Source organism: Pristiophorus japonicus, chromosome 1, assembly GCF_044704955.1.
Source record: "Pristiophorus japonicus isolate sPriJap1 chromosome 1, sPriJap1.hap1, whole genome shotgun sequence".
In the NCBI taxonomy this organism is placed as follows: Eukaryota; Metazoa; Chordata; class Chondrichthyes; family Pristiophoridae; genus Pristiophorus; species Pristiophorus japonicus.
The window spans coordinates 414,135,128-414,149,400 of NC_091977.1; the positions used below are offsets into that span (position 1 = coordinate 414,135,128).

The 14,273-nt window shown below is 42.1% G+C and overlaps 1 protein-coding gene across 3 annotated transcripts in view; it reads right to left on the reverse strand.

Annotated features, from left to right (window-relative positions):
- The window catches only part of lyn (LYN proto-oncogene, Src family tyrosine kinase), a 159,509-nt gene that overhangs the window by 2,594 nt on the left and 142,642 nt on the right, over positions 1-14,273 (reverse strand). For all 3 annotated transcript variants that reach the window (XM_070892195.1, XM_070892178.1, XM_070892186.1), the window contains exons 11-12: positions 11,082-11,235; positions 7,985-8,116 (exon numbers count right to left, since the gene is read on the reverse strand). In XM_070892195.1, coding sequence (XP_070748296.1) covers positions 7,985-8,116; positions 11,082-11,235 — 286 coding nt within the window. The remainder of the gene's footprint in view (positions 1-7,984; positions 8,117-11,081; positions 11,236-14,273) is intronic.

Here is a 14,273-nt window from a genome sequence, read left to right on the forward strand (position 1 = left end):
ACAATGCTTCAGCCAAAGGAATTAGATTTTAAAATAATATATACCCTTGGAATTAAACAATGGAATACAAATGACTGCAACAGACCTCAGGAAAAAAAGGAAACAGAAAAATGAAGATTAGAGGTAGACGGATAAATATGTTGCTGTTACAGTACATTCAAGTTGGAATATAAGCCTGCCCATTTTAGTAGGGCAGCAGAATTTTGCTGTCCAATTACATGTCTTAATGTAATGAAGGAACTAACCCACAACCTTGCGGCATTTCTCAACTCCAGGCTTTACCGTTATTTCCCCCTTTTAGACTTAACTATAACTGATTAAGAAAATAACTAAAATTATATGTCTAAGCAATTTTCCTGTTAAACACCAGAATTTGAAAAAAAACTGCAGTCTTGCTTCTGATAAAGGTCCAAGAATTAAAAAAGCAACATTTTGTAGATTCTTGGGACACAAAGATGCCAACAACCTACATTGTGACCCTGTGTCTGAGATCAAGAACTTTCTCCAACTTAATGTCGACAGGATCAAAGCACTGCTCCCTCAGCTACTGCTAAAAAATCCTCATCTACATATTCACCACCTCCAGGTTTGACTATCTGTGTTCTCCTTGCTGACCTCCCAAGTTTCACCCTACATAAATTACAACTCACCAAACCTCTGCCATCCTTTCACTAAGTCCTATCACCCTGAAACTCACCGACCTCCATTGGAAATCCATCCTCCAGTACATCAAATTCAAAATCCAGGTCCTCATCTACAAGTGTTCCCGTGTTTTTGCCCTCGCTCTGTAACTTCTCCAGCCCTGTATTGAACCGCATGCCTTTCATTTTCCCGACTTTGGTCTCCTTTCCATAATCCTTCCGTGGCAGAGCCTTTAGCCACCTTGCTCAAATTCTGGAACATTCTTCCGAAAGCCTTGCTACACCTCTCCTTTCCTTCAAAGGCTTCCTCAAAACCTATTTTTTTTAAACCATGCTTTTGGTCACCTCTTCTAACTCTTTTACCACAGTGTAGGTTCTATCTTCATCTCGATTAAATGCTTTGCGATTTGTTATTGCTTAAAGTGCAACAACATATTTTGTTATGGTATAATGGAATTAAAGCCAATAAAAGAATTCAAAGCTTTTAATTTTGTAATCTGAAAAAAAAAAATCAACCTATGTTACATTGCCACCCTTGTTTAAAAAAAGAGCCTATAGGTAAATTTGTTGTCTATTCCTGTGTAGAAATGCTTATATTAAGTCAGACTAGAGAGAGACACACATTTCAACAACACACAAAAAGGGGAGTCCAGGAGTTAGATTTTTTTCAAAGTAATATATTCTATAGAAGGAAATATTGGCTCACCGTACGCCATCGTAAGCCTCACTGGCGCAGAGTTGGGCTATTGGTCTAACTACTGCCCAGCAAATGCCCACAAACCTCTTACACCTGGAAAAAGGTGTAGGGCCTGCTTTCACCAGCATAAGGATTAATATAAATCTTAAATAAAAAATGATGCACAAACACTTAGGCCAGAGTCTTTACCTTGGAGTCGGGTTGGGTGCATGTGTGTCTCGCGCATCGTTTCGGCATCCCGAAGATTTGAACAATACCTTCTGCACTGCGCGTTTAACTGAATGGCACCAATTAATAGAATCATGCACGTTTCCCGGCCCCAGTAAATGGAGTGGGTCTGATGATGTCACCGATGACTCATTTTCAGCACGAATATTTAAAGCAGCCTTGCACACATCTCATTTGAAAGTTGCTGTAGAAGTTCTGAAGGTGATTTCAAGAGCTCTAAATTGCTAAGAAAGATTGACATTCTGTGGGTCATGGAGACACAAAGGCAGAGGGCAGCCCCAAGATGCCTCCCTAGCAGTGCTGGTCTGGGGAGTAAGAGCACACAGGGAGGTCCTCTTCCCTGCAGATGCAGAAAAAGACCAGCAAAAGATACGAAGTGTGCACGGCTAGACATCGCAGACGAGGTCAGCAGCAGGGATGTGGTGAGGAGAACATGGATCCAGTGCCACAAAAGATTCAATCATCTCATCCGGTCAGGAAAGGTGAGTGCAATGCCGCATTCACCTGCATCCTGATGTGCCTCTTACCCCAACCCCATCACTGTGCCTTCCAAAGCCTACCCCTGCACATCATTCCTCTCAGCAACCTATCTTGCAGGTCCACGCACATCTTTGTCAGGTCCACTCACATCCCCATCAGACTAACCACCACTGATACTCACCCTCATCCTAATGCAATCATAGTAAGTAATATAACACAGAAGGAGGCTATTTGGCAATTTCACACCACTCCCTCAGTCAACCTGTATAGATGTAGCCCATCCATTCCTTACAATCATTCTATTACTCACTCAAACTTTTCTTCTTTCCATCCTTGCAGAAGAGAGCCCACAACAACGGAGAGACAGAATCAGAAGTGGCCCTCCAGTCTTCACAAATTTGACTCCAGCAGAGGAGGAAGCCCCAGAGATCTCTAGACTTGCAGAGCTGCTGGTGGTGGGAGACAGAGAGAGGGGGGCCTTCCAGCAACCTGGTGATAGAATTACATCTCATACAGCCACATGGCATACAACAGTCACCCATATGGTGACTGATGACAACAACCAGTGAAATGTCATCATATGCATAATGGTAACGTTATCCATTCTGATAACACTTCCAATTCATCTCTTTACTCTCCCACAGGTTCAAGTGACCCCCACCCTCCAGCCGCAGGAGGAAGATGACTCCTCAGAGGAAGCTCCATTCTCTGAGGGTGCAACGTCAGCAGACCCACGCTCACCACCAGCAGCACAGATACGCACACCTCGGTGGGTCCAGTACGAGATAGAGTAGTGTTGTCACCTGGTGTTTCACACTTCACAAGTGAGCAAGAGCAGGTGGTGTTGACAGGGACAGCAGTGGAGATTCCTCGCCAGAGGACTTCTGGTGGGCGTTCTCTGGGTTTTGGAGCCTGTGATGGCCTGCCAAAGACTGCTCCTCCTGCAACTGTGCAGGGACAAACTCAACCATCAGGATCCAAGGCAGCATGTGGGGCACCGACTAAGGGGGATGCTCTAAGCTCCGCTGAGCTGCATGCAGATGCTGAACCTCGGGGCAATCGAAAACAAGGGTGATCTCGGAGGGGAAGCAACAATTACATGAGGCCCCGGCAGCTTTAGCAGCCGTGATGTGTGCGACTGTACAGAGAATGGAGGAGTTCATCAACATGAGCACCACCATCTCTCAGGCAATGGCGACGATACACTGTTCTATGGAAAGGATGGCCACCTGTTCATTAACCTCATCTCGAGGAGGGATATTAACCTAGACTTGGGCGTTCATCTGCCCCGTTGCCTCCCCCTCAGTCAGAGCCCCACATGCTGCCTCGGATCCCAGTGGCTGACTTGTGAAACCTGGGTGATGCATCTGTGGGCAGCCAACTGAGATCCTGCAAATGTCTGCTGCAGATCCATGGAAGGAGCCTGAGGCAAAGAAATTGAGGGTAGTGGTGACTTTGACAGTCACTGCTAAGGCATGTCCACCAGGTCCTCTGGGCAGCAAGTCTTGTTTTAGCAAGCTACAAATGTCTGTGTTGACTTGGCGTGATAGCCTGAGCCTGCTGAAGCAGTGCTATTCAGTCATCTCCAGGAGCTCATCCTTTGCCTGTATACCCTGTGTTGGGGCTATCACCCCTCTCCAGGTCATTGAGAAGGCTGCTGGTGTTGTGGCTGCTGCTGGTACTGGGGCTTATCTTAGTCTGATTCTGATTTCAAGGTGAGACAAGATAATGGCACCATTGGTGACCTAATAATAAATGGCAGGTAAAGTGGAGACCAGAGACCCAATCCTTCAATGTTTTGATAGTGATTAGCAATGTGATGAGAGTGGCTTCTGAGGTTGCAGAAATCACCTGCAAACTCCTGACAGCGAAATCTCTACACAAAATGGTGTCAGCAAGAGCCTTTCTCTTAGGCAAGAAAGCAGGTGTAATGCGAGTATGAGAGATTTTTCCAGCGGTCACTTAATGGACTCGCACAATGAACACGGAGCTTCCGCCTCCCCTTCACAGGCGAGGTTCCCGAGGTGCATGAATCTCATGTGCAAGAAGTTAAAGCCAAAACCCGATGTTAAAAAGGCAGTTAGGGTCTCTCAATAAGCAGTTCACCCACCTCCTGAACGGGTCCTTGGCACGTCTCGAAATGCGCCCGAGTTAAACGCCGTGTTCCCAACACATTATCAATTTCCGCAAATTTAACTGCCGACCCATTCCCAAATCCGCATGCTTAGCACCAGGAAAAGTCCGGCCTTAAAATTAGTTTATGCAAATTTAGCCCAGAATAAAATGTTTAAATCGTTTTCCCCTCAATTGTTTTTTTAAATAAATTGTATATGTTGTATTGCAGGAACTTTTAATTCAATTTGAAAATGAGAACATTTATTTTTTATTGAGTTGTCTAAATTGTTTAATTATTTTGGAATTCCATTAGGGTTTATGGAGATTTGATTCGTACTCTCTCATTGGAGGACCTGGCACACGTGATCCCAAGGACACTACCGAAACCCCTCATCCTTGGGATCTGTATGGCCGTTTACAGAGGCATACGCCTGAAAGCCCAGGACCCGAACGCTCCGTAGCTTTGGAGCCAGGAGGGAAGTTTGGAAATATTTCGCAGGTCAGAGGCATACTCCAGAGGTATGCTTCCGACTGCAAATTCAGGGCCATTAAACTCAGGAAAATTTTGATTACATTTTTTTATATATATATTATATATATATATGTACTCAAGTGAACATTTTTACCGTCATGGAGACCATCAATATCAGACATTGCTCATTGCTAGGGCACTGCACTGAAATCACTAATGGGGAGCATCCCAGAGTGGCTCCATAGGAAGAACATAAGAATTAGGAACAGGAGTAGGCCATCTAGCCCCTCGAGCCTGCTCCGCCATTCAAAAAGATCATGGTTGATCTGGCCGTGGACTCAGCTCCACTTACCCGCCCGCTCCCCATAACCCTTAATTCCCTTATTGGTTAAAAATCTATCTGTGATTTGAATACATTCAATGAGCTAGCCTCAACTGCTTCCTTGGGCAGAGAATTCCACAGATTCACAACCTTCTGGGAGAAGAAATTCCTTCTCAACTCGATTTTAAATTGGCTCCCCCGTATTTCGAGGCTGTGCCCCCTAGTTCTAGTCTCCCCGACCAGTGGAAACAACCTCTCTGCCTCCATCTTGTCTATCCCTTTCATTATTTTAAATGTTTCTATAAGATCACCCCTCATCCTTCTGAACTCCGAGTAAAGACCCAGTCTACTCAATCTATCATAAGGTAATCCCCTCATCTCCGGAATCAGCCTAGTGAATCGTCTCTGTACCCCCTCCAAAGCCAGTATATCCTTCCTTAAGTAAGATGACCAAAACTGCACGCAGTACTCCAGATGCAGCCTCACCAATACCCTGTACAGTTGCAGCAGGACCTCCCTGCTTTTGTACTCCATCCCTCTCACAATGAAGGCAACATTCCATTCGCCTTCCTGATTACCTGCTGCACCTGCAAACTAACTTTTTGGGATTCATGCACAAGGACCCCCAGGTCCCTCTGCACCGCAGCATGTTGTAATTTCTCCCCATTCAAGTAATATTTCCTTTTACTGTTTTCCCCCCCCCCCCCCAAGATGGATGACTTCACATTTTCTGACATTGTATTCCAGGAGTGGAAATGCTACTTTGGTCCTGTTCTGGAGCCATGTGACTGAGAGAAACCTTGCTAGAGATTGGGAGATTTGCATTCATAGCCTGTAGCAGTGGCAAGAGTGGTCCCCAATCACAGTTTCCACAATGCTGGCAGATGTTGATATCACAATGGCTCAGCAATGTGTGATTTCTATTCTGGTAAGAACTTTTTACACATTTTTAAAGAAAAAAGTTAATTAAAACTCTTCAAAGCTAAATTTCTCTATAAAGAGAGAGAGAGAAAATTACTTACCTTTAAACAACACAAGCCCTATAAAAAGCACATAGGTTCCTGATCATGACCTCCAAAATCAGACATAATAAAACGTTCCAGGACAGCAGTTAAAATAAATGAAGTACAAGAAAAGCCACTGCAGGGCCTTTCCTGTACCATGTTGTTTCAAAGAGGATTATGCTCATAGCATTTCAGATCAAGTAACTAAATTAGGAGTTTTGAAAGCATTGATTGTAACATGGAGATATTCCAACCAATACCAGGAAAACAAATTGAACAAAAATATCCTCCTAATCACAAAGGCAAACTCCTGCTATTAGCATTAAAAGCACAAAGGGTTCATCCTGCAAATAGCTTGCACTGGACTGAGGAGGATTCAGTCGGAAGCAGTAAATGCAGAACCCATAAAAGTAGGTGACCACTGCTTTGTGCATTTTTTTTTTGGTAGCCCATTCCAGGGCTGAGTATATATAGTCACTAATTTTGCATCAAAAGACATAGGATGCAAAAGGAGCTGATGTTGAACTTGAACAAGATCTTCGCTGCAGTTGAAGTATTGTGTAGCAGTTCTGTGCATCCCACAACAGGAAAGATGTAAGAGCAATGCAAAAAGGTGTAGAGTAGATTCACTAGGAGGTTACCAGGGATAAATGGTTAAAGTTACAAAGAGCCATTTGAGAAGTTGGGGCTTTTGCACTAAGCATTTACATTAAAGACAAGTAGTTGTTGTTGTTGTAGTAAAGTGAAGATTAAGGGGTGGCCCAATAAAAGTCTTCAAGACTATGAAGGGTTGTGATAAGATCAGTAATGATAGATCATTTCTACTGATCACCATATTATCAGATCTTTTAGATTTAAACTATTAAGTGAATTTATGAAGCAAAAGATGAACAAAATATGCTTTTTCTGGCTTTTGACTTTTAAATAGCAGTAATATGATACAGGTAAATACTTAGATTCACAGTAGAAATCCTTCTATTTAGCCCCTCAAAATAAAAATAAAGATTGCAATATGAATGTTAAGCTATTCTTTTTGAAGTAACTTTTATATATTGTTACATATGTGGACTTGTATTTCTTCTGTACAGCCACCAGAGGGCTCATCTCCTGGAGTCCCAAGTGATCCCATAATCCCTTGGGAGAACAGGTAGTTAAGGAGGCTTCACAGGTTGGAGAGGCACTCTGGAGATCTGCAATAAAAGACTATGGTCGCACTTTACTTTGAGCTCAGTCTGACTTTCTCCATACACAACATATATGTGCAATCCTTCTTGATCATTTATTTCTTACCACTGCAGAAGCTGTGCTGCAGTGAACTATTGGAAGTTCTAAATTGAGTCTCAGATTCTAACTGCTTAAATACATATGAAAAGTTGCCAGGACTAATTGTCAACCATATAATAACTGACCAGCAAACACATACCTGAACAAATCATATATCTTTGTTTGTTTGAGGCTTTGCAGGCAACCATGAAACTTGCAATAGTTGTGGCAAGTTAACCTTTGACCAAGATTCTGACTATAGCTAGGTTTTTAAACTCATGACTAATTATTGGCTTAAAGGGACCGCTACAGAATTAAAGTAACACTGAACTGATTCATTTCTGTCACAGGTCCCACCTGATGTAATGTTAAGCCATCTCGGGTACGATCTCCGATGAAGGACAAAAAGAGAATCAGAGTCTGATGGACGGATCCCTGTCAGGAGTGTGCATGTGTGAACATTGGACAAAAACAGGACAGGACAGGGCTGTGATGTCCTCCACTGTTGAATAGTCTGTAGACTCTGTTCTGTAGACTCTGTTCTAGACTTGCTCAAGGCCACTTGGGCAATGTACCAGTGGTCTGTCATATTGCAGCAAGAGTCAAAATGAGAGGAGAAAATGGAGGATGAAGGGTCCTTTAATAGAAAAATATTTGGAACCAAAACTAATATCACTACAGAGAGTAGTCATATGGATCAAATAACAGGTCCAGCAATATTATGCCATGGTGGTCAGCAACTGCTTGGTGTGGTATTCTTACCTGGATATGGGATTTTTCCATACGTGACTATTTCATACAGGAGTATTCCAAAGGACCAAACATCTGATTTAATAGTGAAAGATCCATAGCTTATAGCTTCGGGTGCTGTCCATTTAATTGGAAATTTTGCCCCTGAAACACAAAATATACTACTTCAATTATCTTTTAAACTTCGGTTTAGCTTCTAGAACCCAACTTCCTCCCAAGTGAGAAATAGTCAGAACACTGTGAAGCATGTCATAGTACAATATAAATACTAAGCAGCTATGCACAGATATAACAACATTCCCCGCCACCCCCACCCCCACCCCGCTGCACCCCCTTCCCAAATATAGTTCAGACAAAAAAACAAAGAATATAGATTGACAAAAACAAGAGCGAGAGAAAATAAATCTATGGAATAGCCAAAAGAGATGTTGATATCAAGCAAATCTGTGAAACTGAATTATATGGCAATTATAATTTTCTACTTATATGTTGTCACAACTTTGTAAAAACAATTCTTTATATGCTGCATGGGCATCCTTTAGGACAACGGGTTCTGGATTATGGTCATTATTGCTATCAGAGGCAATCTTTTGAAAACAGGATCATTTTCCCTGCCATCGATAAATGGAATGGCACATTTCAAAGAAAATTAAATGAAATTTAATTCTGTTTCTGAACTACTGGGTACAGAGTCAAAGTTTGAGACCGTGATACTGTCCAGGAGAAAATGGTCTTAAATTCAATATATGAAAATGCTGGTGGAAGTGTTCATAATCAAGAGTCAACCAGAATTTTGTAAATTATATTCAAACTCATGTTCAACATGAGAATCAGTGCCTTAGTAACAATGCAACTTTAATTATCCACTTCAGGAACACCTCAGCTATAATGAAAGTATTTCAGACTAGTTGAGAATCAAAGATAAAATCTTATTAGATCATAGGACCCATACTAATAGGCCTTGCAAGTTAAAGTTTTCAGAATACTTTAGGTTTACAAAGTGACTATAATCAGGCAGGTAAAGTAGAAATGTATTCACATGCTTTTCCAACCTTGTAACCTCCTAGTCTAAGCTATTAGACACAGTCATATGCTCATGTCCGTCATGGTTCCTATTAACTTAAGATTAAGAGATTTTGCTTAACTTTTGTTATATTACACCTAACTAGCAGAGATACCAAATACCGGTGCTTAATTTTTCAAAATATGAGAGAGAATTACACCAGGACATAAGAAAGCGGAGCAGGAGTAGCCATTTGGCCTCTCAAGCCTGCTCTGCCATTCAAGATCATGGCTGATCTTCTATCTCACTATCCCCATATCCCTCGATTCCCTTAATATCCAAAAATCTATCAATTGCTGTCTTAAATATACACAACGGCTGAGCATCCACAACCCTCTGGAGTAGAGAAATCCAAAGATTCACCACCCTGAGTGAAGAAATTTCTCCTCATCTCAGTCATAAATGGCTGACCCCTTATTCTGAGACTGTGACTCCTGGTTCGAGACTCCCCAGCTAAAGGGAAACATCCTCCCTGCATCTACCCTGTCAAGCCCTGCAAGAATTTTGTATGTTTCAAGATCACCACCTCTCATTCTTCTAAACTAGAGAGAATATAGGCCTAGTCTATTCAATCTCTCCTCGTAGGACAATCCCACCTCCCAGGAATCAATCTGGTGAACTTTCATTGTACTTCCTCTATGGTAAGTATATCCTTCCTTCGGTAAGGAGACCAAAACTGTACACAATACTTCAGGTACGGTCTCACCAGGACCCTATATAACTGTAGGAAGGCTTCTTTACTCTTCTGCTCAAATCTTCTTGTAATAAAGGCCAACATACCATTTGCTTTCCTAATTGCTTGCCATACCTGCATGTTAACTTTTGATGATTCAAGGACACCCAGGTCCCTATGAACACCAACATTTCCCAATCTCTCAACATTTAAAAAAATACTCCGCTTTTCTATTTTTCCTACCAAAGTGGATAACTTCACATTTCTCCACATTATATTCCATTTACCATGTTCTTGCCCACTCACTTAGCCTGTCTATATATCCCCTTGAAGCCTCTTTGCATCCTCCTCACAACTTACATTCCCATCTCGCTTTGTATCATCCGAAAATTTGGATAAATTACATTTGGTTCCCTCATCCAAATCATTGATGTAGATTTGTGGATAGCTGATCCTTACGGTACCCCACAGATACCAGCTTACCAACATGAAAATGACCCGTTTATTCCTACACTCTGTATTCGGTCCATTAACCAGTCCTCAATCCATGCCCTAATCCCATGAGCCCTAATTTTGTTTAATAACCACTTGTGTGGCACCTTGTTGAATTCTGGTTGACGTTCTTAAAGCAGAGGATTGGAAAACCACAAATGTAATACCCCTATTTAAGAAAGGAGAGAGACAGAAAGCAGAAAACTGTAGACCAGTTAGCCTAACATCTGTCATTGGGAAAATGCTGGAGTTCATTTTTAAGGAAGTAGAAGCAGGACAGTTTTGCTACCAATTAAATCAGCTGACATCACAACAAAATGTTGCTTGAATTGATAAAAGGTTCTTTTAATCTTTGCGATCAGAAACTAAAAAGGTAACAATTTCTATTATCACTGATTTGCTGGCTCTTGTGATAAAGATGCATAAAATTATGAATCTGGCATTTACTTAATAAGCACCACATTTAAAATAATCAATTTAAAAGTCTGGGAATCAATGATTACAAGAAAATTATAGCAGCTCAGCCATTGCACAAAAACGGAATAAGCACCTACACTGCTTTTGGTATCCATTGAGCCAGTGAAAGTGAAAAGGAGGCTTCAGCCTCATTAAACCCTGGAAAAATCATACAATTTATGCCATTTCTGCCAAAATTATGGAGGATGAGTACCTTCAAGGAAATTGATCCTCAAATTCCTGAAGGACTAGTGAAAAATGTCCGTTATTTTCCAGTTTCATTTTATAATTATGAAGATAAACATCTTATTTTAATTATGCTCCATTTATCATTAACCATTTTAAGTAAATCTTTTAATTCCATAGTGGAATTAAATATTTGTAAACTTTCCATCAGATTTTAAGCTCAGGCTGTTGAAATGTACCTTCTTTGGCTGTGTACTCATTATCTTCAATTATTCGAGCAAGGCCAAAATCAGCGATTTTACACATCAGGTTGTCTGATACCAAAACATTAGCGGCTCTAAGATCTCGATGGATGTAATTTTTTCTTTCAATGTACGCCATTCCCTCTGCAATCTACAATAAAACAAAATATATTTTCGGACTTAGATTGTTTCTTGCATTTCTCAGCAACAATTATTACAAATATCTAATAAAGCCATGTCAGATATTATATGAAGTAAATTGAAAAATAATGTAATCCCCAATGCAAAATCTCAGGAAGAACTAGTGGGCAATAACGTTAATAAATAATGAAGTGTGAATTATAGACTCAGGTACTGAAAGTCCGTGAGCTACAATCCTGTCAGTTATGCCAGGATCGAGTCCGTCTATGTCCTCCAGCGCTGACCCCATCGAAGTTTGCGCGATCAGTGGGAAGATACCTAATTTTAGGGAACAGGTAGGTGCCCATATGGCTGCATTGCAGATACCCACCTGTTCCATGCAACTGGAAAATCCAGCATCTGCCTACAATGGAGGATGGGTTCACCCATGCACAATTGCAAGCCCCCTTAACAACCCCACCCTCCCTGCCCAAGGGGACGAATCAGAATGATTTATCATTTTTTCACTGTTGGGGTAAGAATTAGGAACAGGTGTCGGCCATTTGGCCCTTCTCCACCATTCAATAAGATAATTGTGTTTCTTTTCCCTCAACTCCACCTTCCCACACTATCCTCATATCCCTCGACTTCCTTAGTATGCAAAAATCTATCTGTCTCAGCCTTGAATGTAAGCAATGACTCAGCATCCACAGCCCTTTGGGATAAAGAATTCCAAAAATTCACCATCCTGAGTGAAGAAATTCCTCCTCATCTCCGTCTTAAATGGCTGACCCCTTATCCTGAGACTATGCCCCTAGTTTAAACTCTCCAGGCTACTCCCCTTGCACAGATGGCAGGGCTCACTTGCACCCTTCTGGAGGACAGTATGCCTCAGTTATTTCTATCTACCCATGTCCGGCCCTATACCGGGTCCCAACCGAGTCGGGGAAGCTGGGACTTCCGGCCTCTGATTCTGTGTCTAAGACTGCTGCATTACATCATTGAACCTGTAAGGGTTGTATGGAAGTTCCATTCCTTACAATGCCAACTAGTAAATTCTAGAATTAGTGGGGATCCAACACAACTGGGTTCTGCTGTTTTCCAGTAGGTTCTCCTGGATTCCTGCTAGAGTGGTGGCAGAACCACCAAGGTGATTCAGGGCCACTAAGCAGTACACTACAATAATCTGCTTTCATATCCAGATCACTTTCAGTCTCACCCCTACTGAATTCTACACTAGGCATAGAGTAAAAACGCTACCCCTTGCATTTTTTATTCCCATGTGTAACATGTTGAACACGTCGCTGAGTATATTCAACGTGGAGATTGATAGATTTTTAGACTCTTGGGGAATCAGGGGATCAGGCGGGAAAAGTGGAGTTGAGGTGGAAAATCAGCCATGGAATTGATTAGTAGGAACAAAGTTCAGGAGAACCTATATGAAAATAACCTAGTAAATGGCAGTCAGAAGGGGGGACATCATTTATTAAATGGCGGAGCAGCTCGAGGGGCCGTATGGCCTACTCCTGCTCCTAATTCTTCCATTCTTATTTGTACTGAATTTAATTTGACATAATTCTGCCCACTTGCAAATTTTAGGTCCTTCTGTAGTTTCTTGGGCATTTCATCAGACTGGCCTGCTCCTTTAATTTAGTTTTATCTGTGAATGTGATCAACTTCGATTGCATTTCTAAATCCAGGCCTTATGTAGATTAAAAACAATTGGAACCCCCATCATGATCCCTAGGCTTTTACATTCAGTACATTTTACCAGCCTGAAATTACTCTCACGACCAGTACCCAATTCTACTTTTCTTTCAGCACATTTTACCTAGCTTGTGTAACAGGGTTTCGTGCAAGACTTTGTTGAAGTCAAGAATATTGGTCAGCCACGATGCACCGCATCTGAAAATTATTGACTGCCATTGACTAGATTATTTTCATACAGGTTCTCCTGAAGTTTGTTCCTACTAAGTAATTCCATTATTTTGCAATTAATAAGACGAGATTGATGGGTCCGTATATGCCCATGTTTGCTTTGTGGTCGTTGAGAGCAGGTATTACATAGGTTTGTTTCCAACCTGATGAGACTTCCCCCTTACAATTGACCTTTTTAGATTTGTTTTTTAAAAATAATATTTATTTCTGGGATATGGGAGTCACTGGCAAGACCAGCCCTTGTGAAGATGGTAGTGGTGAGTCACCTTCTTGAACCGCTGCCATCCGTGTGTTAGGGAGGGAGTACCAAGATTTTGAGCCAGTGACAATGAAGGAATGGCAATATATTTCCAAGTCAGGATGGTGTGTAACTTGGAGGGGAACTTGCAGGTGGTGGTGTTCCCATGTGCCTGTTGCCTTTATCCTTCTAGGTGGTAGAGGTCGCGGGTTTGGGAAGTACTGTCGAAGAAGCCTTGGCAAGTTGCTACAGTGCATCTTGTAGACGATACCCACTGTAGCCATGATGCACCGGTGGTGGAGACAGTGAATGTTTAAGGTGGTGGATGGGGTGCCAATCAAGCAGGCTGTTTTGTCCTGGATGGTGTCGAGCTTAGAGTGTTGTTGGAGCTGCACTCATCCAGGCAAGTGGAGAGTATTCCATCACACACCTGACTTGTGCCTTGTAGATGGTGGAAAGGCTTTGGGGAGTCAGGTGGTGAGACACTCGGTGCAGAATACCCAGCCTCTGACCTGCTCTTGTTGCCGCTGTATGTGTGTGGCTGGTCCAGTTAAGTTTCTTGTCAATGGTGACCCTCAGGATGTTTATGGTGGGGGATTCGGCGATAGTAATGCCGTTGAATGTCAAAGGACGGTGGTTCGACTCGCTCTTGTTGAAGATAGTCATTGCCTGACACTTAAGTGGCAAGTAACATTCACACCACACATCAGCCCAAGCCTGAATGTCATCCAGATCTTGCTGCATGTGGGCAAAGATTGCTCCATTATCGGAGGAGTTTCAAATGCAACTGAACACTGTAATCATCAGGGAACATCCCCACTTCTTGCTTCATGATGGAGGTAAGGTCATCGATGAAACAGCTGAAGATGGTTGGGCCTAGGCCACTGCCCTGC